This window comes from Heloderma suspectum, chromosome 4, assembly GCF_057233095.1.
Source record: "Heloderma suspectum isolate Gila_16-S chromosome 4, 16-S_ref, whole genome shotgun sequence".
NCBI classification, from domain to species: Eukaryota; Metazoa; Chordata; class Lepidosauria; order Squamata; family Helodermatidae; genus Heloderma; species Heloderma suspectum.
This window is the reverse complement of record NC_139461.1, coordinates 197,003,665-197,028,846: the sequence shown is the minus strand read 5'-3', so window position 1 is coordinate 197,028,846 and position 25,182 is coordinate 197,003,665. Positions and strand designations below refer to the sequence as shown.

The 25,182-nt window shown below is 40.2% G+C and overlaps 1 protein-coding gene across 11 annotated transcripts in view; it reads right to left on the bottom strand.

Annotated features, from left to right (window-relative positions):
* The window catches only part of PTBP2 (polypyrimidine tract binding protein 2), a 107,081-nt gene that overhangs the window by 5,468 nt on the left and 76,431 nt on the right, over positions 1-25,182 (bottom strand). For 7 of the 11 annotated variants that reach the window (XM_084851867.1, XM_084851868.1, XM_084851863.1 and 4 more), the window contains 4 exons: positions 12,515-12,710; positions 6,141-6,295; positions 4,673-4,706; positions 4,172-4,264 (listed from right to left, as the gene is read on the bottom strand). In XM_084851867.1, coding sequence (XP_084707993.1) covers positions 4,172-4,264; positions 4,673-4,706; positions 6,141-6,295; positions 12,515-12,710 — 478 coding nt within the window. The remainder of the gene's footprint in view (positions 1-4,171; positions 4,265-4,672; positions 4,707-6,140; positions 6,296-12,514; positions 12,711-25,182) is intronic. The other 4 variants (XM_084851865.1, XM_084851866.1, XM_084851874.1 and 1 more) reach the window with 1 other exon arrangement.

The following is a 25,182-nucleotide window of genomic DNA, read 5'->3' as shown; positions in this document are numbered from 1 at the left end:
GAATGAGATTGCAGGTCTCCTCTATCAACCAAAAAAGATGGTGTCGTGTTGATGTATGGGTACACCTTGACATCTTGTATTTGGAGATGGGAGCAGACTACCACTATGCTCTTGGTAAATACTCTTGGTGCGATGCAGAGGTTGAAGGGTAGAACCCAGAACTGGTAGGCATCGGGACTGATGGCAAATCGGAGGTAACGGTGGTACAACTCCTCTATGGCGATATAAAAACACACGCCCCTGAGGTCGATAAAGGCAAACCAATTGCCTTGGGAGAGAAGAGGGAGGATGGACACGATAGAGACCATGCGGAACTTTCTGGATGAAATGTACAGATGGAGGTCTTGAATCAGTCAGAGTCCTCCATCCTTCTTCAGTACCATGAAGTACTTCAAGTAGAACCCATCACAGAGATGCGAACATGGAACAGGTATGATGGCTCTCTTCCCAAGGAGAGTATTGACCTCCTGGTGGAGAATGGGAGATGGAACCATGACCTTTACAGTATCAAGCAGAGGGAGGGTATTAAACTTGATCCTATAGCACCTCTGTATGATGGAAAGAACCCAGGAGTCTGATGTGATGATGTGCCAGGTCTGATAAGAAGCCAAAAGAGTTCCGAAGATGAGAAGACAAGCAGAGGGATGAAAAAGAAGGGGTTCTGAGTCAAAGGTGCCACTTGTTTCTACTGTCAGTCTTGTGGCGATAGTTATACAACTTCAAAGTTGAGACTTACCTGATGCCACTGGTTGAGAGCAGTGCTCTTGTGTTGGCCCCAGTTGGTGGGCTTGATATCTGGCAGTGGAACCTTGGAACCAATGTCGTTGCCTGGATGGCTGCTGGGGCATAAAACCCATATGAAGCACCATGGTATGGGCCTTCTGGATCAACTCTAATGTGTTGTCAGTTTTTGCATTGAACAACCCTTGACCATAGAAGGGCAGGTCTTCGATGTGGGCTCTAGTCTCCCGTGGAAGGCCAGCTCACCTCAACCAGGAGTGGCGATGCAGGTGATAGAACCAAGTACTTTTGAGTCGCGGTCGATTTGATCGCATGACATATTTACTTGCTGCCTCCACTTCAAAGCCTTCGATTGGAAGAGGCAACCTAATTTCTTCTTGTCATCCAGAAAATGCTCAAGGAGACAGCTAACTTTATCCCATAAAAGTAGCTCGCATCCAGACATAGCTGCCTGATAATTCAAGATCTTTAGACCCATTGCTGTGGACGAATATAATCTCCTCCCAAGTAGGTCAAGATGTCTGCCCTCTTTATCAGTTGGAGAAGAATGTGCCCTGTAAGACTTCTGCTGTGCCACCTCAACAACCATAGTTTGGGACTGGGTGTTGGAATACGTAATCAGCATTAGCGTCTTGTAAATGATACATCCTTTCCAAGCACTTGGATGTTGGTGGCACAGTGGAGGGGTCTTTCCGGAATGTTTAATGGTCTCCTCTAGTGCAGGGAGGAGGGATAGCCACTGGTCAGGATAGTTCTGCATTTACGGTGTCGAATATAGACACTGTTAATGGATCTTCGATCCTACACTGTGGAAGCAACCTGCTGGGTCTCTAGGCCTGTGTCATTTTCAGAACCTGACCAGAAAATTGTCCCAAATCCTCTGAGGGGGAGAGAGTATCATTTGACCTGATAACCACATCAGGCAAGGAGATGGAAAGAGGCCAGGAGGACAAAGACGTGGTGTGGGGTTGATAGCCTTCCATAGTGGAAAGTGGAGATTCCTCTGTTGGAACCTGACATGGACATCACCAATATTAATCTGTGGGAGTGACTGTAGCATGGCTGGTAGCTGGTTCATATGCAGGACTTCTGCAGCTGGTGCAATCAGAGTAGGTATGCATCTTCTCGATCTGGAGGACTTGACACTGTAGCCAATGGGTGTCGTTGGTAACGACTTTCTCCCCAGTAAGGAGACCAGGATGGCAAGGATGGTAGTAGGGACCATCACAGTCTTCAATGAAGTCCTAGGGTCTCCTGTATCACAAGTGCCAGGCTGAACATCTATCTCACTCACAGAATGGTAGTCTAGACCTGTCCTGATAATGACTTTTGCTTGTAAAAACTAGGGGGGTGACCTCTGTTAGAAGTGACCAAGTGGAGTAAATCTGGCAATCACGGACACCGATCACGGCTTGTGTCAAACCCTTCTGGTCAGGAACGATAAGGTAGCAGAATTGGTTGATCCACTGGGGACGGATCTCGGATCTCACCCTCCCATGCTGATGTGATTGGAATAGGCTCCCCTGCAGGGGTTGGATTCACCATACAAATTGGTGAAAATAACACTGGTGGACCATGTGGTGTGGTCACTGGTACAGGGGACCGGGTTTGACCCTGAGGCATTGAAGGACCAGTGGGAGACGGGAAGAATGGAGGAGCCCAAGGGGCATGTTCAATCCTAAGTAAGGTCATCCAACCTTTTAGAAGTCTTTTCTGGCCGAAGAAGACCGACTAGCCTGTTTTGAAACTTTAGCCTTTTTGATTAGCTTCTCAGCCAGTGAAAAACGTCAAAGATTGGCCCAGAGTGGGAGGATCTTGTGTACTTGGAGGAGTACGATGTACAGGATGATAACCCAAACACTGGAGCAGGCTCCTGTGTGGTAGGCAAATTGTTTGATGGCGAGGTTGGCTGCGAAAAACAAATAAAATAAGAATGTGAACAGCAGAGATAGAAAAAAAATTGAAAGGAAGAAGACAGAAAGAATAAAACCTCAGCTGAAAAAGTGCTTTCAGACTGAACAGCATGCAAGAGAAGTTCTCTCAGAAGGCTACCACAATAGCAGTACCACTTCAGAGAACTGAAGGAATAAGTGGAAACACGCTAGGGACGTGCACACTGGGATGGTAGGGGAAGGGTTCCCACCAAAACTCCTCAGCTAGAGGTTTCCCAAACTGAGGCTCCATGCAGGCGCAGAGCCCATATGTGTGATGCACAGAGCCCATGAAGAAGAATTTTCCATTCCAAATGTTAATAACAGCTAATTTAAAAGTTCTGCTCATATTGCAATGTATCCAGCAAAGCAAAAAATAATAAATAGCTTAGAGAGCAATCCTATGGCCTCTAGACAGGGTTTGGGGCTCCACAGGAAGCTATGGATCACCTCCTCCACACCTGTAGACAGAGCTATGCGCTTAGACAAACAGATCTGGTTGTGGATCTTACCTACCCCACCCCCTACCCCCTTCTAGCCACCACGGATAGCTTGCCTTACAAAGTTGCAAGTGCAACCTCACAAAACAAGTTGGAGGGGGAGTGCTGGTGGATAGGGAGGGGCCATGATACGCAATATCGTATGGGCTCTTCAGTCCTCCTCCTTACTCACTGAAAGGTAAGTCAGCTATATGGGCTCAGAGGCCCATCTAGCTGCTTTTTAAGATTTTAAATAGCAGAACGAATGCGAAATCACCTCTGTCCTCCTCTTGTCCTGCCTGGCTCATGCTAGCAGGTCACAGGATAGGTGGAGGGCTCCAAATTCAGAGCTCTCTGTCTACTGGGAGCGCATCCCATAGGATTGCACCATTATTTAATATATAAAACTGAGTACTCAACATACATTGACAGAACTAAATCTGTTCTTTAGCAAGTCATTATTAACCTCACTTTAACATGCTGATAAAAAGAAATATTTCAACAGGGCTTTATTTTATTCAGACAAATCTTAAGTTTAAAAGGATATGGACCAGGATCCAAAAGGCCACACATGGTGTTCCACACACAATGGGATGGTATTCATAAATGGAATTCTGTGCACACAGCAATCTTCCCCTTATAAGAAGCTCCCTGTTGCTGCTTGACAAGTCACTCAAAATCAACAAAAGTGCAAGAAGCTGCGATTTGTAAAAAAACAAAACTCAAGAAAAATTCCAGAGCACACAACAATATACTTGTACACACCTAAGTGACAGTTTGGATCCTAACCATATTCTCTAACAGAACTGTTCCTGTATTGGCAAGGCAGTATCCGCTCTTCCCCCCCATATATCAATGGAGTTCATGGAACAACTTAATCCCCCTCAAATATAGCATCTCAGCTTTTAGAAAGATTAGAAGCAAACACTGAAATGTGAACACGGCTTGCGCAAGCGAATTTAAAACACACTGAAAACCACGATTTAAGTGGCACATGGAGGAAGAAAACATTAATCTCACCGAGCTGTGATTGGTTTCCATCAGCCATCTGTATGAGAGCACTGTCTTTCTTATTGTATAAAATCTTCACACGTTGTACATCCCCATAAACACCTTTTTAGAATCAGAAAAGCAATCCAAAAGAAACAGTAATTTTAAGGATAGCTAAACAGCACATTTTGACATATCAATGAAACATTCAGACATGTCTCTCACTTCTCCCAACATTCACACAAATGAATAAAGAAGAACAAGATTTGAATAGGTGAATTTTGAAAAAAGGAAGACATTTTGATAAACCCTCAAAGCTATGTGAATGATATTAAATTAAAGATCATGCAAAATAAAAATGCATGCATTAAAAGAAAATCTTGCATCTATGGAGAGTTTTAAAAACAGCAAAAGAAAAATAGCAAAAGATTTACTATTCAACTTTAAGCCAAAGTGCTAGCTACAAATAAGAATTAAGGTGAAACAAATAATTAAATCAATAATAAAAGTATAGTGCTAACAATAACATACCGAAGAGGGTAAACAGACTTTGGGGCGTAACCATCTTTAGAAGGAGAGAAGAGCAAGCAGCATAAGACAAGAAGAGAGAAGAGTCGAGGAAGAGCGGAGATGAACAGATCATCCATAACGAAGGGTGGTTCCCGCAGAATGGTGAGGTGGTCATGGATCATGGTTCAAGGCGGTTAATTGGGGCAAGTTGGTCCGAGGAACATTTTGTTCAAGCACAGAAGCATGAACATAGGGAATGGAGACAGGGGATGTAGACAAGGAATGCAAAGGATAGGACAGGGAAGGGTGTGGGAATTTGGGAAGAGAGAGGGAAAGGGTGGGTGAGCACAAAGGGAGAAGGATGAAATGGGGAAGGGAAACAGCAATGCAGAAGAAAAATAAGGAAGTGGGGAACAAAAAAAAAATAAAATATAGGTCAGTACATAGGAAATGCAGGAATTTGGTCAGAAAATGGTTGGTTTATGTATTGTACAAGAAAAACTGAGTAAAATGTAGTCACCCAAGACAAAATACGGGTAAAGTACGTCCATATCAAACAGTAAGTTACATTTCATTTGAATGTGGAAAAAAAACATGCAATAGAAACTTAAAAAAACAAAGACATCTAAACTTTAACTGCATAAGCATGGCTGGTTATGAAATGCAGGCAAGTCTTCCAAAATGGCACTCTGATCCAAGCATTTTAACATGCAAGACTATGAATGAAAAAATAACAGAAATATAATGGTTCATATTAAAAACAGAGGCCTGTAAAAATGGAACACATATTCAAAGTTGACAAACTGATACAAACTACCCCACATTTCATACCAGCTTTCACAGCAAGTCAAAGTAAAGTTACAAGACAATAAAATGCAAAACGAAACAAAACCTCTCAGATTTCAGAGTTAAGGAAGTATTAAAAGTGAAGATTTTTAAGGAGACAAAATGAATAGCAACTGCAAAGGAAAAGTAAAATTACTAAGAGAGACTGAAGAGTGCCGCATCAAGATCTTTGGGAGAACCTTCAAAGAAAAACGTGTTAGAGTTTTCACATAAATACTACAAAAATGCAGTGACATATAAGCATGAAATGAACAAGCAAATAATTAGCAAAGACAAAAACAGAACAGCAGTTTTCTTAAAATCTAATTTACAAAATGGAGCACATCGATACTTGTAAAATTAAACTAAAAGACATTCAGAACATGCAATATTTACCATATTTTTCTTAGGAAAAATAGGTAGCCGAATAACAAAGGATATTTTAAAAGATGCTGGCTACCTAGGAAAACAAAAGTATTTAACTATAATAGAAAACATTGACCAGAATCTAGCTGTAAAACAATCTGGAGTAGCATGGATTTTTTCTAACAAACAGAGCTTAATAAAGATGTGGATGCAAGCTCAAAATAAAGAGGCATTTAAGAAGTTCACAAAATTAAGTCTGGTAAAGGAAAAACAAGGCTGAAAAAGTAAATCCACTGACCTCTTCATTTAAATTGCTAACCAGGAGGACTGTATTGCCACCAGCTGAAACTCCAGGCATGCCCACACGGCCAGCGGCAGCTGCAGCGGCAGCAGCAGCAGCATTTGGAATACCCAATGGACTCAGCGCTCCTGGAACAGCTGCAACAGGAAGCCCTAATTTTAAAATAAAGCATATTTTACGAAACACACACAAGTCGTTCCAATCTAATCTAATTTAGAAGTGCTATTCTGATTTTGGTCTTCTATTCATGGTATCCGTTTGTTCATTTTCCCTGTATGAAGGCCGTTAACCTTCCAAATGGACAATTTTGCAACAATGTACTAATCCTGTTTCACTGGGCTGGAGACGGAGTCTTCTCGATACAGAAGTCTGCATGAGGCTTTTGATCCAGCGGAAGAATCCCAGACCAAATAAAGGAGGCCAAATTCTTTGCCGATTCCTCCCTCTTTGCTGTCCTCTATGCTCCCCTATGAAACAGTGGGGGAGGTGGTGCTGGGGACTGCAGAAAGACGGAGGAATCAGCAAAGACCGCCTCCTCCTGCCCCTTTCTGTTGGTGGGCGCATTCTGCGTGGCACTTATTGAGGGAATGCTTCCACTGGCAGAGAAGAACCTGAACCCAAGTCATTTTGACAAACTAAATAATGTTTAAGAGAATCTATGAGAAAAGAAAGCTTTGCTTTATTACCTAGCTCACGTTGCATTATTTCTTCTATATTAGTCTTTGGCTGAATGTTTCAATCAACACAAATACTATTCTATTAGAAATCTCTCACTTTAGTTTGCTCACTTAACATAAACTAGATTTCTTTCTATTAAAGATAACTGACTGCTGATGATCATTCAATGATAAATGAAAAAACAACAAATCATTCTAACAAATGGGACAGCATTAGCTAGTTAAGCCAACTCTATATGGAAATGTCTCTGAAGCATGTTTATCCATGCATTCTATAGGAAAAATAACACAAGGGAAATGCCTCATCCTGAAAGAGGCATATGTTTTTGCATTTCATCATTCTTGGGATTTAATAAGACCAGCAAGTATCTACAAATAGTGAGGGAAGGCCTGTAGTCATCAAGTACCAAATCTCTAGTTCCTCTGAAGATAGTCACCCCTCCCAGCACTGGAGGCATCATCACTTCTTGAATTGAATGCCTTTTGAAACAGAATGCTGTAGATAAGAGGTGACAAGTTATTCCACATAGGGGTATACGGATTCCCCACCGTCTGTTCCAGTGGGGAATCTGTGTGGGGGGGGGAGGTGATCTGTTCCTCCCCCCTGGAATCCTCTGGATCGCCTCCGCTCCACGAGGATTGCGGGGGGGGGGGGGACAGCTTGAGGGCCGCTTACCTTTCCCCCTGCCAATCAGAGCCGTTCACCTCCTCCCTGTCCCTGCCGATTGCCATGTCTTTTCTTTAAAAAAAAAGAAAAAAAAAGGCGATTGGCAGGATGTGCCCATAGACTTATATGCAAAATAGAGCCGTGAATCTTGCGTATAAGCCTATGGACACATAAACGTAGATGCAAGATTCATTATTCTATTTGCGTCTAAGTCTATGGGCACATCCTGCCGATTGCCTTTTTTTCTTTTTTAAGAAAAGACATGGAGATTGGCAGGGACAGGGAGGAGGCAAATGGCTCTGGCTGGCAAGAAGCAGCCGAATGCTGTTCCACCTCCAGTCCTCCTGGAGTGAAGGTAAGTGGTCCCGATTCACTATGGATTCCTCATTTGAATCTGCAGCGGATTTCTCTGACATCCCTAATTCCACAGCACTCCTTTCTCAGAATCCTTTATCCACAAATTATCTGTGCTACGTGTGGAAGTCACCTATACTGAGGTCTTATAAGAGCTGACTGCCCAATGCAGAGATAAAATAAGTGGTGATTCAACATGGCAGAGATTAATTAAAAAATGTGCACATACTGTCTGCTGAACACTTTGGTAACTAATAGAACTGCTCAGCTTGTACCAGCACTGTAGCCAGAGTAGCGCCAGTAGTTCTATCCCACCTAGAACACTGGTTCACCCCAAGTATTTTTTAAAACAAGCTTTCACAAAAAATGTGACTTACAAGCTCCATATTAAGAATATGAGCTTGTTTTTAGAATAGAAAAAGTTTGGATGAAAAGAATAATCCATTGTAGCTGCTGCTGTCCCTCAACCTCCACCCCATACCCTAAGAGTGGTAGTGCAACACACTTCATCCAGATGATCCATTCAGCTCTGTTCCCACCACGACGTTCCTTGGCTCAGGTGAATTTTGGAATATCACCTTTAAGTAATCCTGAAAAACAACCTAGCCACTGTGCTTTGTGAGGGTGTTGAAAGGGGGTAATTTGAAGGGTGGCTTTTTTTGAAGACCACTTCACTTTAAATTTCTCTTAATCCTCCTTTAAACACTCTGTCAATCTCAGAGTGAGCAAATGACTACAAAGTGGATTTTTTTTCAAACTCACTCAAAGGTGATAATGATCTCAACCTTTATCACTATCACACTTACCATGCTTAAAAAAAAAAAACCCTTTTAGCCACTATGATTGTATGACAGGGTGCTAAAACTGGTTAATGTGATCTTGAAAAAAATATCTACCCTTTAAGTTACCCCTTTTCAAAACTCTGCCATACTCATAATCATACAGGTTAAGACGGGGATATTTTCATTTTTACTAAGGCTAATGAAAGATGAATGCAAGAATACTACACGACGATCCTAGTTCTGGGAGGTTCCTGTCTTGTGGTGCAAGCTTTCTGCACACTTTGCTATGGCACCACTTGTGAGTATGCACTGGGGCTATGTTGTCCCCTTTTCTTCTATTTCGTTTGCTTGCATATATTCTCTCCCCACCCCCTGCCTACTGGCTACCCTTTCAGGGGTTTGGGTGACAAAGAAGGGAAGTCCAAAAAGGAGCAGAGAAAGAAGAGAAGCCTAAAGGCTGCTGGCTCTGTAACAGAGCAAGGGAAAAATCCTGCTTTCCTGTTGAAGACAGGACAAGAACAGCATCTTTCTTCTTCGAGGGCACAGGACATTTGCTTGATAAGCCCCATCTCCAAAAGAGAGGAGTTACCCTAATCAGGATGTCCTCCTTTAAGATTACCTCAGGACAGATAAGGGTAGTGATTCAGAGCACAAAAGTCAAAGCTGAACATGGGAAAAAATGAAACACTTAACAGAAGTAATGGAGGACTATGAAATGCTTTGATAACAACCTGAGTCAGTGTGTGTTGAATGCAAAGTGACACAGAACATGATCAAAGTGTCCTGTGAAGTGGATAATCAAATTTCATTTTTGTCACTTTTTCAAAAGTTGTTTTTAGCCATCGGTTTTTGTCTCTAATGGACCCAGCTCCATACTCCCATGCAAATAAAGCAAGTGCCAATTACTAAATGACTTTTATTATCTTTCCTAGAATCACAGAAGTCCGATTACCGTAACCTCCCTTCTCTGTTTTCTGAATCATGAGGAAAACCTTGTAATTCCGTTCCCTTTTGCTCAGAAGCATCGCCATTCACCAGAAAAATGGAGTGATTTACTTTGTGAACTGTCCAGAGAGCTTTGGCTGATGGTCGGTATAGAAATGTAATAAATAAATAGATGATAGATAGATAGATAGATAGATAGATAGATAGATAGGCTATGCTTGATGGTGAAATGTTATTTATCCCATAATTCAATAAAGTCGATAGAGAAGTCATTCTTATTCTGCATGTGCATTTTCAATAAACTCACTAAGGCAAAGTCAACATAAGTACTTTCTTACAACTAGAAATTACCTGTAATATAAGGACTCGCACAGCAGTTTGACAAGGAACAGCTTACTCATGTAAATACAGAAGGGATCTGTAGTGATCGAAGTATCCAACTGCACATTGGAATGACTTAGATGTACTTGTAGTTCTGAATTTGCAAACTTTTCCCCCTCAGGGCTAAGTTATGTCACCCTCATAATGTTATTACTCTTAAGTTACAGGAATAAAATTTGTAAACTTTCACAGGAAGAAATTTTCCTCATGCAATTTTCTTCCATAAAGTACAAAATGTATGTCATTAAAAGGAATCAAGCACTACTCCTGACAATAGATCTGAAAGAAAGCTTTCCTCTTTGTTGATGAGTTTTTCTTCTACAAAAGATAAGTACTCATTAAAAAGGATGGCCAATTTACAAACTCAACAACTGACTGCTGCAAATGAATGAGAGAATAGAGCATATGAATACATATGAGCATAGATTATGTTAAAATTTAATGTTCTAATCTTGGACACCCAAAGAGACCCAGAAATAGTACCAGGGTGTATGTACCTTAGATTGCATTAAAGACCTGAAAGGATCTGTACGGGTAGTGTTCCACTTGTTCTAAATTTTACTTTATATTAAGAGATGACAGGCATAGGCAGCACAGGCCAAAACATTTTTTAACTCAGGAATTATGCATGTCTAAAATTAACATGGTCAGGAAGATCACTGCACCGGGCTCATTGACCCCTATATATTCCTCAAAAGAGCATTCTTGCTTCTTTATCTGATGGGATCCAACAAACAAATGAAAAAAATATAATTAAATTTTTTTTTTAGTAAATTAAATTTCATAATCGTTATTTCATTTCATTTGCCTATAGCCATACTCACAGTTCACTGTATTTTCCGTTGAAGCAATATTCATCAGCACAAAGCAAAAAGTATATTTGTCTTTTGAAAATACAATTTGTTGCCCCAATGAAGATAATGGCAAAAATTTGTACGATTTCAGGCAACAAGATTTACCACCACCACTATTGACAGGTATGCAAAAAGAAAAAAAAGAAATAATTCTGATCTCTGCAGGAACATATAGGCGGAAATGAATAAGGAAAAAGTTTTCAAGGATTACATTTTCAAAGTTATTGAAATGCCTTGACATTTTACACTGTGTTTTGTCAACCCTTTACAGTACACCAAACCTGCCAGTACATATAGATGACAGGAGAAGGGCCATAACTCAATAGCAGAGCAAACCCTTTATATAAAGAAGGTCCAAGTTTCAATCTGTGAGTGAAGTCATGGGGGTCTGGAGTGAGGTACCATCAGTTCTGTGATGACACCCAGCCCCACTTCTCCTTTTCAACAGTCATGTGAAGTGATGAATTAGTATTTGGGATCAGGAATCTATTGGCTGAGGACCAAAAAGACTGAAAGTACTGTTTGGTTCATCTGACCAAGGAGGTGATGCTCAACCTGTTTTAGACAGAGATGTACTCCCTGTGAAGGACCAGGTTCACAGTCTGCAAATACTAGCACTGTTGATAAAGATCCAAGTGGTATCTGTGGAACACAGTGTCTTCCATCAACTGAGGCTGGTGTTCTAGCTGTGACTCCCTCCTACAAAGATCCTGGGCAGTTATTCATACTTGGCGACCACTAGACTGGACTTTTACAATGTTTTGCATGTTGGGCTTTGAAATCTTTTTGGAAACTTCAGTTAGTGCAAAGTGCAGCTGTTAGGTTACTAACTGGGAGTGGCTATAGAGCACATCCCACCAGTTATTAAACTGCTGCTCTGGTTGCTAGTTCATTTCTACGCACAATTCAAAGTACTGCCTGTTACCCACAATGCCCTAAACTGATTGGGCCCTGGTTACTTAAAGGACCCTTTGTACCATAAGATTCTGCTCAAACCTTACGAACTTCACCAAACATCTTCCTCTAGGTCCCTCCGCCATCTAAGGTGGTTGGTTAGCAGCCTACCTTTGCTACAGTTTAAATTATATTAAGCTTATAATTAATTGTATTGATTAAAAAACAAATTATGAGTGGAAAGGGCAGCTGGGGCTAAACTAAAGTATTTGATTCTTACACCAAATATCTGAAGCTGAACCATGGACCAAATAACCAAGTAAGCAGCACAGTTTGAACTTCTTTAACCTAGTCAGTGTTTGATTTGTATGTACTGTTTGCATTCAAGCCATAGACTTAAGCTGGTTAAGAAGCACCTTCATTTTAATAGACTCTGGAGGGGTATTCAGTGAATAGAAAATATATCTACTAAAGAAATGACATAAAAGTACCCCAAATAATAGCAGACCTATTAGCTTAACTTCAATGGCGGGTACTTAAATGGAAAAAGACTGGTAATGACAGAAGTAAAATGAGTACAAAATTGGTTAATAGGGTCAAAATTGGTTAAAAAGGAAAAAAGAGAAAAAGGTATGCTGAAAACAGTAATAAATATAATTATTCTTTAGGTCTTATTTAGTATTCTCATTAATTATTTCTGGATTATTTTTTTAAAAAGTACATTAATACAATTTGCAGATGACAACACTTTAGGAGGCACTGTAAATAGCAAGAACAATTGAGGAGGGACAGAGGGAGGGGGAGAACAAAACCATACCTAGAAGTGAGGTCTCCTTTGCAAATGCAGCAGCTATAGCTGGGTCCAGAGCTGGTTGGCCATCACCAGAAGGAAGGTCAGGGCGAGTGTAATCCCTACTTTTATCATTATTGTATTTTACATTCAAATTGACCAATTTAGAAAAATCAATCCGTAAGGTACAGCAGGCATTGTAAATATTCTGACCATCTAACGCCTAGAAGAACAGGAAAATACTGATTGAGCATATATAACAGAATTTACAGTTGAAGATTAGAAAAGCTCATATCCATATAAATTAGTCTGAAATGTTTAAAATACTTCCATAAACCAGACCTTGAAACCTTTGCCCCAACTTGGCAAGTGACACCAGCTCCCATGAAATGAAACTAAAACTTCTATCTAAATTACTGCAACCTTCCTAGCACATTTTGAGCAGACCCTAATCCCAGCTGTGTTAAACTACATGGAGTTGTTACGAGTTTGGCCTCAAAGGACTCTCACTGTCATTATTACTCCCAAGCAACTTTTTTCAAATGTCTGGGGTGGGGAGAGAAATAATCTTTATCAGAAACACTACTGTCTAATATACACATTCTTAACAGGATTTCTGGAGATTTTTTAGTGACACATGTTTATGTTTTCTAAAGTTGGACACTAAATGAGAATCACAAAATCCAGCTGGACAATTCACCACTGTACCATGTATGGAATTAGATACTTCAAATATTACATTAAATAGTAGTTGGACCTTATTCCCTATACAGTGTTGATATTATATTCATTTAATTCTTGACCAGTATATTGTAATCTACTCAACATCATTAGACAATGCAACTTTGGTGTATTATACCAAAGCAACATCTATTTTACATAGATATGACCTTTTTCTCCTGCAAAATGTCACTTGCATTTATAAAACATTTCATCTGATATTGTGATCTCCCCCACGGCGCTGCACACACTTCTGAGCATCTTCCAGGTGAGTCTTTTGGGACTGAAAGCTAGCATCAGGTGAGTATTTGGGCACTTTTGACAGCAGGCAAGGTGACCAGGGTACTGAACTCCCTTTCTCACCCTCCCCACTACACTAAGCTTGAAAGCCACCATCACAACTCTTAAATAATACAAAATTTAAAATTAAAAGATGAGTAATTCTATAATCCTCAGGAGAGCATCCCAGGGACATAGGATTTTTCAGATTCCTCCACCAGAAGCTGTAGACACTACTACTACTTCCGGAGGGGGACTGAGATTTGGGCTCAGAGACCCATCCAGAGGGAAAAATAAAAATGAGGAGGAGGAAGAGGATAAAATCAGCTCCATTGCTCCTCCTGTCCTGCCAGGGGACATGATACTCGGAAGCCAGACACACAGAAAAGCAGGATAATAAAATATTTTACAGACTAGAAATGCAGGATGCTGGCAGAGGAGACAAGGACAGCTCCCTGTCCCTTCTGCTAACCCACTTGGTGCTTATGCTGAGCATGCATAAAAGGGCTTCACCTTCTGCACATCCAGCATAGAAGCACAGTGGGCTGTTGGTGAAGGCACAGATTGCTCCACCCCTTCACCACCAGCCCCCTGTGCTTCTATGCTAGATGCACAGGAGGCAAAGCCCCATCCTGTTCATTTAGCATAGAAACCAAACAGGCTGACAGTGGAGGCACAGGTCACTCCATCCCTCTCCTGCTATGCCACTGAATTTCTGAGGCATACATGCAAACACAAAGTTCCTTCCTGTGCATCCTGCACAGAAATGCAGTGGGCTGGCAGAAGAGGCACAGAACACTATGATCCTTTGCCACCAGCTCGCCATGTTTCTATGCTAGATGTTGTAGGAAAGGAATATGCCTTCCCTCCACTGCCGACCCTCTTGGTTTCTATGATGGATGCATAAGAATGTTCATGTTCTGTGCATCCCAGTATGGAAATGCAGTGGGTTCCTGGAGGATGGATGAAATGCTCCATGCTTGTAGGCTGCACACTCAGCCTAGAAACACAGCAGGAGCTATATGCTCCATCTTAAAAAATCTTTTAACTCTTTTAACCTGCTGTTTTAGTCTTTTACCATGTTGTTCACCGCTCTGAAATCTTCTGATGTGGAGCAGTATATAAATATTGTAAATAAAATAAATAAATATCCCTTCTGGCTCCCATCTCACTTGCCTGAGTGAAGTTCCTAGTTGCCTATGGTGACCAGTTGATGGCTAAAAACAAGGTTAAGGGTAGGTGAGCATACAGAAACATGTGACAGTTTAGGGACCCCAAAGAGATGCATGTAATATATAGATTTTTATAGACTAGTGCTAGAAATGTCCAAGGCAAGATGGAGGAGCTGAATGCTTGGTGCTATATCAGAAACCTGGTACAAAAGGAAACAATCAATTAAATATGTTTATCTTTGGCTACAGAATCCACAGAAATGCCAGACGAGGACATGCTGGGGGTAATATTGCTCTGTTTAAGGGGAAAGAGAATCCAGCGTACAAGAAAAATGTTAGAGAAATAAACTCCTCTATGGAATCACTATGGGTGGAAATCCAATGCTCAGAAAGTAATTTAGTGCTCAGCAAATACTATTGCTGCCCTAACTAAACTCTAACCGTTATTTTGAGATGAAAAAAGAAAATCAGGGAGAAAGACTAAAGGAAGGAACATTGTAATAATGAATGACTTCAGCAATCTTTCCACTAAATGAGTAAATGCATGTGCAAGTTGCCATAATATTTCTAGATACAAAAAATGAACGTACCTTGAAAAGGTAAGTCATGGAACTGGACTTCTGACATGTCTAGGAACTGGTACAACATGTAAGCTTTTGTTGAACCAATTGGGAACAGTTATTTCAGTGCTAACAAATTCAATGAATATGTATGTCAAAACTGTCTAGAAAGTCCAATACAGTCAACATCTAATTCTAGAAGCAGTAGCTTCTCAAAAGTGATGAGATTAGAGAAGAAGCTGAGAGGGAAATCTGTTTACGAGGCTTGGAGATAATTTAAAACTATGACAGAAGTTCAGACAGACTGCATACAAAACACTGGACAAGCATAAAAGTAGTCAAAGAAGGTGGTTTCCTTTAAAAATGTGAGTTTTACCCAAATGAAGAAAAACAAGCAAGAGCATGAATTCTGGCAAAACAAAGCAAGCAGACAATAAAAGAAGCACAAAAATAAAATGAGGAACATATTGTTAAAAAGATTACAGAAAAACAGTAACAATTTCTTTTAATATATCAGAAGCAAGAAACCAGTTGGTCTATTTCTTTTTTTAAGAAATAAAAGGCTGGGAGGAAGATTGCAGAGCAGCTGAATTCTGTGTGCATCAGTCGTCAATGAAGATGTGTAGCAGATACCCACTCCTCAATCATTCCACTCACACTCCCCTAGGGAAGGCATCTAAAGAACTACCAACAGAAGTGACACAGGATGAAATTCTAGGGCTATTGGACATATTAAAGAGTCACCGGCTCTAGGCAGCATACACCTGAGAGTTGTTAATTAACTCAAACATGAAAAATTTGCTCTTGTAACAAAAATATGCAATATGTCACTAAAGGTAGCCCTCTTAATAAAGGATTAGAAAGTAACCAATGTAACTCTGATTTTATTTATTGTTATAAAGCAGAAACAAACTAAAGAAATACATTCGTACAGCTGTAGTTTAGAAGAAATATGATCCAAAATATATTAGTGACATAAACATTCATGTAAACTCTTCTTTTTTTTTAAAGAGGGATGGGGGAGACGCCAAAAAATCACAGGAAAATTAGCCTAAATTCTGACACAGATGCGTGTAAATCATTATTGAAGCTATAATTAAGCACACAGAAGAACAACCTTGCTGAGCATTAATCTCTGAAGAAAAATCCTGCCTCATCAACATTTTGGACTTATGTAAGAGTGCGAACAAGCATAGAGATGGGGATGATTTGGAAGGTACTGTATATTTGGACTTCTATTTAAGCTCTTGACAACGACCCTCATGAAAGGCTCCTTTTCGTGAGGGAAGGATTTTCCTGAGCAAAAATCCAGTAAGGAGAATGTTCCAGAAGTTGCTATTGCTGCAGTGGATCAAAAGGAACTGAGCAGGAAGGTAGAAGCTATGCCTAGGAGTGTGCACAGAAGGGAGTGGGGACAGGCTCCTGTCAAAACTCTGCTCAGCTCTAGAATGTTCTGGTCATTGCTCTGCACAGGTGCAGAACGCGTATGTGTGAGTCACAGAGACCATGAAGAAGACCTTTGGTTTCAATTTTTTTAAAACTTAGCAGTTATGGGATAAGAGACTGTGCTATCTTATGGACTGGTAACTAATAAAAGAACAGGAAAAGTAGCAATTCTAGTGGGCAGTTTTCACCATGGAGAGAAGCAAGCTCAAATATCTATACCGTGACTAGTATTATTTGATTTTTTCATCAATGACCTGGAGGCAGGGGTGAGCAGTGAAAGAGTTAAGTTTGTGGATGACACCAAATTCTTCAGGATAGTTAAAGGTTAAGTGGTCTGCAAACCATTCAAAATAATCTGTCAAACAAGAGGTTCAGTGCAAGTAAGTGTAAAGTGATGCACCCTGAGGCAAAAAATAAAATAAAATAAATCCTAACCACATACACGCTGACAGGGTCTGAACTGATGGTAACTAACAGGAATAGAGATGTTGGGGTTACGGAGGAAAGCTCAATGAAAATGTCAGTGTGTGGCAGGTTTGAAAAAAGTGAGTCAAAGCTAGGAATTGTTGGGAAAAAGACTAATAATAAAAAACCCACCAGGATCACAATGCCTTTATAGAAATCTATCAATTGGTTACATTTGGAAATTGTAGAGTTCCGGTCACCCCAGCTCAAAAATGGTATGGTTATGACAGAAAAGGTACAGAACGGGGCAACCAAAATGATCAAGGGGTTAGAGCCAATTCCATAGAAGAAGAGGTTAAAGTGTCTGGAGCTTTTTTTTAGAGAATTGTTGCTTGATTCCACCCTAACAGACAGCACTCATTATTTCTGTTTATTTGGAAGATGCCTCTAGTCAGAGATCTACTAGCAAAACTGTTATTTTCAAGTACATCAAGTGTGATGATACACTGATAATCATCCTATCAACAGCAGTTCCAATCTTGCTGTTGGTGAGATGATAATCTGGGAACGTTATATGTATGAACTTATGTCAAATTTATGAAGTTCAAAATATGAATTCCACCCTCAGATCTAAACTTTAGCAATAGCGGTTTCCACTTCGACAGAGATGAACATGGCTAACTACAAACAAACCTATTCCCTCCTCAAATGAAATGGAACGGGATATAAATGCAAGCATTCCAGGTCAGTGCACCAGCAAATATCACAGGTGGCACTGCTGGCTGATTGAAGTATCTTTTTTCCCCCGCCTCCTGAAGGGCTTCAATGGTAAAATGTATAAGTATAAAAAAGCAAACGCTGCGGAAATAAGCTCAAACAGATTGCATACAGGCAGGAAATCATATATACAGGTAATATGGTCAAATTGTCATTTGACCAATTAAATGTAGGAAATAAACATGGAAGTTACTTTCCAAGTATAAAAAGCGGGGGGGGGGGAGGAGAGAGAGAGAGAAAAAAGAAAAACTTGAGCTCATGAGTGCCTCTAAATGGACATTCACAAAAACATCTCACAGCATGCATGTACATAATTAGCATCTCTAAGATGATGTAAACATTTGCCATCTGTTTTGATACCACAAGGAAACCAATCCAACCAATTCAATGGAACACAGCCTCTGATGACACTATGAATAGATATGGTGATAATGCTTCTCCCCGTCACACACCCCTTCTCAAATTTCTCTCTCATCTCTCCCCCAACTTCAACATTATATTACTACCATAGTCAAGGAACACCAAATGACATCAGAGTATATAGACAGCAGGTGTATTAGAGAAGAATCCAGAGGCCCCAGGGCTATCTTAAAAGGGGCATTCTACCTTCTCACTTTTATACAGGAAGGGAAACTTTTCTAGGACAGTATAGTCTACAGCTTCAGCATAATGTTGCAGTGCCAGGTGATAGTGTTTTCCTTGTTTTGTTGTCATCATTGCAAAGACCAACTCCGGGGTTTTTCAGGGAGAGATCTGAGATACCACAATCCCAATTCAACTTTCCTTCCCAGCTGAAGTTTCCACCACTCCCTCTCAACAGCAGGTAGCTGTACCTTCTAAAGAAAGCATCTCAGGATCTTAGCTTCATGGGTGCGTTCCTTCCATTTTTTTTTTAGTAATAATGCTCACGTTCTAAAACAGAAGTTCCAAACCAACAAGGGATAGATACACATAGAGAAATAGTATTTCACATACATAGGTGACGCAGATATTCAACCCGATCAGCATCTCTATGCTCATCTAGATCCAATGTAGTAACTAGATATTTTGATGCTTCTGGTGATACCCACTGCCATCCTTGGCCAAGGCAAGAAATCTGGCAAAGCAAATTAACTTGCAATATCATATCAAATATCCTGCCACATTTCGCATTTTGTTGAAGGCCAGATGGAGACGTTTTTAAGTTCTGATGCTGCAGAATCATTTCTCACTGGCATTAAAATCAAAACAAGGGATTCGACTTCTTCAGTTTCTTGAGTTGGAATCCAGCCATCTATCTTTTTTTTTTTACTGCTCCTCTGAAGAGTCATTTGGGTTATAGTCGATAAGACGTCTGGGCAGCATGCCAGATCAAATGCACTGTATATTACTGCTTCCCCTCCCCTCTCTTTTTTTTTTTCTTTTCTTCTTTTCCTCTTGTATACATATAACATATACATCAGCGGTCCCCAACCTTTTTGGGACCAGGGACCGGTCTCGTGGAAAACAATTTTTCCACGGAGCAGGGGGGGATGGGACCGGGCCACAGTACAGGTGTGGGAACCTTGGGTCCTTACCTTGGGTCTGAAGGGGGGGAGGCAATCCGTCTCTCCCCACCCCCCGGAATCCTCGCTGGCCCTGGCTGGGTCCGCTCTGAGTCCGCGGAGCTGCCGGCCGCCTCCGGCCGCTGGTGGACTTCCGGCCTCTGGGACGCAAATGGCGTCTGCGTGGACACCATTTGCGTCCCTGTTCTTCAAGTAATCGGCTACGTATGCTTGTGCATGTATATGTATACGCATAAGTGTTTGTATGTGTGTATGCGTATGTATAAGTATGTACACATATGAATACATCTCCAGATATAATATTAGTTAAAATATCCAATTGGCTTTTTAATTCTTTTTTTAAATTATTATTATTTCTTGTTGGTTAAACTTGTAATGTTTGTAACTTTTTTCTGTGTATGTATTTAATATGCAGGAGGGGCTAAGCTGAGTGTTGCGGTTACACATCAGTCCAAACGGAACACAAAAGTTTTGTTTTTGTTAAGGTGGGGGGTTTTTTGGTTTGTTGGGGTGGTTTTTTGGGCACTTTTTTATGGTAGGTGGACACAAATGGTATTATTTGAGTTTTATTTTTATTTTGGTTTTTTTGTTCTCATTTTTTGTTAATATTTTGGAATAATTTTACAATTTTTCTCCATTTCTACAGAACAAGAATTATTTTGATGAAGTCTGAAATGGTTAGTCCTAAATGTAAATTAAGGATGTATTTGTGATACCAATTATGGTATATAAATTTTGTCATTGTTTCTAAATCTAGAAAGATGTGTTTGGGTGGAAGGGCAAACAATTTGCTTTTGTTTTTTCAATGTTTAATGTGACTTCATGGAATGTCAAGGGGCTGCAATATGTAAACAAACAGAAAAGAGTTCTTGCCAAGTTAAAAGAGCTTAATGTTGACATGGCCTTCTTACAAGAAACTCATTTGATGGCTGCAGATTGGCAGATGTTGCAAAAGGATTGGGTTGGGGAGGCCTATGTCACAGACACTTCAACATGGTGTAGAGGGGTTGCGATTTTAATCCATAAGTGACTTTCCATCTCAGTTCAACAGGTGATTTTTGATACTGAGGGGCGATTTTTGATCTTGGTAGGATGGTATATGGGCAAATTAATTGTTATGATCAATGTGCATATATGGGCCAATTATTGATTCTCCGGCTATGTTTCATGATTGTTTTGCTAAACTGGTTGATATTACCTATGATTATTTGATTGTGGGTGGGGACTTTAACGAGGTCTTAGATCTTTTGTTAGATAGCACACCTTCTCCCAAGACTCAGTCTGCGGTGAGACTGGCACTTCAGGCTTATATGATATAATATGGTTTAATTGATGCTTGGAGAATTTTACATCCTGTTGACAGAGAGTATACTTTTATTTCACCAGTTCACCATAATTGCTTTAGATTAGACTATTTTTTGATTTCTGCAACCTTAGTATGTCAAATTAAAGACTGCAAGACTGATACATTGGTAGTGTCAGATCAAACCCCAGTATGCTTGGAACTGCAATTTTCTGATACTCCTAGGGCCCCCGGTCTTTGGCTTTTTAATGTTTCACTTCTTAATGATGACAAGTTTAAAACCCCGGTATTAGCTGAACTAACAGAGTATTTCACTACTAATGAGGGTACAGCAGGTCTATGCACCATTGAATGGGAGGCTAGTAAAGCTTTTATAAGGGGCTGAATTATCTCTTATGCTTCCTATACAAAAAACCTTTAAAAAAACCTCAACAGACGCATTTAAATAAGCTGAAATCTCTTATAATTCAGTTTGCCACTTCCCCTACAGCACAACTTTATCAAGAGCTACATAATATTAAGTATGAGTTGAATAATATCCTTTCACAACAGGCGGAATTTGCTCTGACATGTCTACGACAGAAATATTGGGAAAATGGTGAACGTCCTAGTAAGATCCTTGCACATCATCTTAAACAGCACCAACATCAAAATGTTATTTCAGCTATTAAAGATGAGAGTGGTAAAGTATATATTTCTCCTACAGACATAAATTCACAATTTGCAAAGTTTTATGCTGATCTGTATAGTACTGGTAATTAGGAATGTCAGAGAATTCCGCCACGGATCTCGGGGAGGCCGAATGCCAGCGCATTCGGCCCCCCAAAATCAGTGGCAGAACGGTCTGCCCCCCCCGCCCACCCCTGGGACGAGACTTACCTGGGGCGGATCTTCCTGGCGGCGGCGGCTCCGGCTGCCGGTCTTCTGACCGGCTGCCGCCGCCACCATTTCCAGGTTTTTTTTAAAAAAAGATAGGTTACGTAAAGATTTACGTAGCCTATCACGGCTAAGTTTAAAAAACAAACAAACCGTGATAGGCTACGTAAATGTTTACGTAGCCTATCACGGCCGACTTAAAAAAAAACCAAAACAACGCACGTATGCAAATGTCTGCTACGCTATTTGCGTTCCCCTTATTTTCACCATCTTAGTCTACGTAAATCTTGTCGTAGACTAAGACGTGCCAAAATAAGGAAACGTGACAAAATAAGGAACGCAAATCCTTATAACTTTGTTATTTCTAACAAAATAAGGAAACGTGACAAATTAAGGAACACAAATGGCGGCGGCCGTGGCCACCGCCATTTGCATACGTGCACTGTTGTTTTTTTTAAAGTCAGCCGTGATAGGCTAGGTAAACATTTACGTTACGTAGGCTATCACGGCTGACTGCAGGGATGCAAACGGCGGTGGCTACGGCCATTTGCGTCTCTGCTAGCCAGCGGCCGGATGTCCCGCCGCTGGCGGAGCCGGCTGGTGGCACCGCAGAATCCCTGCGGAGCACAGCCGGCCGGCCAGGATTCCGGGGGGGGGGCGGACGAATGGAGCGCCTACCCCCCATCCAGGATTCCAGGGGGAAGGATGGAGCGCCTCCCCCCCCCATCAACATAATCCGCGAAAGGTAAGTGCCTTTCGTACATCCCTACTGGTAATAAGATATCAGTGCAAGATATGGACGCTTTTTTTCTCAGATTCATCTTCCATGTTTAGATTCTTCACAACAACAGTTCCTTTTAGCTCCTCTGCATTTAGAGGAAATCATGAATGCAATAATGAAAATGAATACTGGGAAATCACCTGGACCGGATGGATTCCCAGTTGAATGGTATAAAACATTTTCTAGCTTTTAGCCCCAAAGTTGTATCGCCTCTACAACCATATTTTCAAGTGGGCTCCCTTTCTTCATTGTTAAATGATGCTTACATTACCGTGATTCCTAAGCCAGGCAAAGACCATATCTATTGCACAAACTATCAACCTATATCATTAATTACTGTGGATATCAAAATCTACCACAATCTTGGCCAATAGATTACAACATGTCATGGCTATATTGGTTAGACCAGACCAGGTGGGATTTATTAAAAATAGACAGGGGGCTGATAATCTCAGATTAGTTGTTGATCTGGTTGCTTTAAATTCTGAAAGGACTGATCAGTTGGCCATCATTTCCTTGGATGCAGAAAAGGCCTTCAACAACATTCATTGGAAATTTATTTTTACTACATTGATTAATTTTCGTTTTCCTACAGAATTTCCAAAATGGGTTAAAATTTTATACTCAGCTCCAAGAGTGAGAGTATTGACTAACGGTTTATTTTCAGCTTTTTTTTTTTTTTTACTACGGCAGGGCACCAGACAAGGTTGCCCACTTTTCCCATTGATATTCAATTTATGTTTGGAGCCCCTGGCGTGTGCCATTAGACAAAATAATAGTGTTCATGGATTTGTCCATTTTGGATTATAATTTAAAATTAGTCTTTATGCTGATGATCTTTTGTTGTTTTTCTCGAGACTCTAGTTGTGGGTTCCAGCTTTGATGAAATTGATTAATACCTTTGGTGAATTGTCCAGCTATTCAATTAATTGGTCAAAGTCGGAAATAATGCCGATTGGACAAAGGATACACTAATACACTAGAGTATTGGACATACTCTAGTGTATTAGCCAATTGGCAATTTCGACGGTGCCCAGAGTTTATTACTTATTTGGGTATAGTTATTCCTAGAGATATATCTCAAATGGTTAGTTTAAATTTAAACAAGTTGATTAATGATATTTCACGAGATATAGATAGATGGGCATCTTTAAAGCTGAGTTTATGGGGTAAGGCGAATACACTTAAGATGAATACCATACCCTGAATTATTTATGTTATACGAAGGATCCCTGTACTTAGACCTGGCAAATATTTCCAAAAACTCAATGCTTTGTTTCGTAAATTCTTCTGGGGTTCCTCTCCACCAAGAATATCTTTAAAAAGGATGCAAATTCCAATTAATGAAGGCGGGTTTGGTTTTCCGGATCTAGCTATGTACCATCGGGCCTATTTGCTGACCTCTACTAAATTTTGGTCTTTTCCACTCAAATTAGATTTTCCTCCGTGGTCAGTATTGGAATCTTTTTGTCTGAAGCCTCTCTTTAAATGGATGGCATTAAGCTCTTGGCATATTAAGGTAGACAGAGCTCCTCTCACAATTTTTGCAGTTAGGGAAATCTGGCGTATGATATTACGTCAATTACAGTTTGATCCATTTTCCCATGCTAAATTGACTTTATGGGGAAATCGATTTAAGAACTGGCAAGAAAATATTTTTATGGTGGACCTGGACAGATAAGACTATCTTTACTTTAGATCAATTAGTGGGGGCTGATGATGAGTTTTTGGTATTTTCAATTTTACGAGATCAATTTGATCTGCTGGCTTCAGCAGAATGGCAATATTTGCAATTGAAACATTTGTTGGTATCTAGACTTGGTCCTGTTGCTTTTACTGCTTCTGAGTCTCCTTTGCTATTGGAAATACTTATTGAAGCTGATCAGATGTATCGACCTACAATTCATGTTATAAGCATTTATTATCAATGAATAAATATGACACAAGTGGTTTACAGCAGGCATGGAACAGGGAATTGGAACGTCCTATTTTGCTTAATCAATGGACTGCCGTTTTGGCATCTGTATCGGACATTTCGGTGGATGTTCGGTTACGCTTTATTCAGCAAAAGCTCTTGTTTCAGGTCTACTGGATGCCACAATGTCTTTTTAGTAAAGGCTTGTCAAATTTGGCTAATTGTTGGAGGTGTAATGCAGTCAATGCTTCTTTTATTCATATGTTTTGGAAATGCCCAATGGCTGCCTCCTTTGGGGGGGAAGTTATTGTATGGATAAATTTTGTATTGGAAAGCTCTTTAATATTTACTGAGGTAAAAGTTCTCTTAAATTACTTACCTTCTTCTTGGAACGTAACACATGGTCAGTGTAAATGGATTTTTTGCGCCCTTTTGGTTGCTAAAAGACTGATACTACGATACTGGAAAGATAAAAACTCACTGCCTATAATGTAATGGACTGAAGATTTAACAACACTAGCAACATTTAAAAGAGTGATATATAGATGTAACTTGCAAATGGACTTATAAGTGAATATTTGGTCTGCTTTTACTGAAGTTTATGTCTAAACTTTTTTTCTTCTTCTTCCCTTTTTTCTTCTTCTCTCGAATATTGTAGTTAGAAACTGAGGATTTTGAATATGTTGCTGTATTTTTATTTCATTCCTTTCTTAAGGTTTTGTAATGTTTTCAATTTGTTTTGTAAAAATTCACAATAAAAGATTAATTAAAAACAACAACACTGGATTCACTCCCAGCTTCCTGTGACTAGAGTTGGATCAGGACCTATGGAAGTATGCTCATTTGCCAGAACTATTGTTTTTATTCATACGGAAGCATATATAAGTTAAATAGAATTAACTTTCTAATACTGCAAT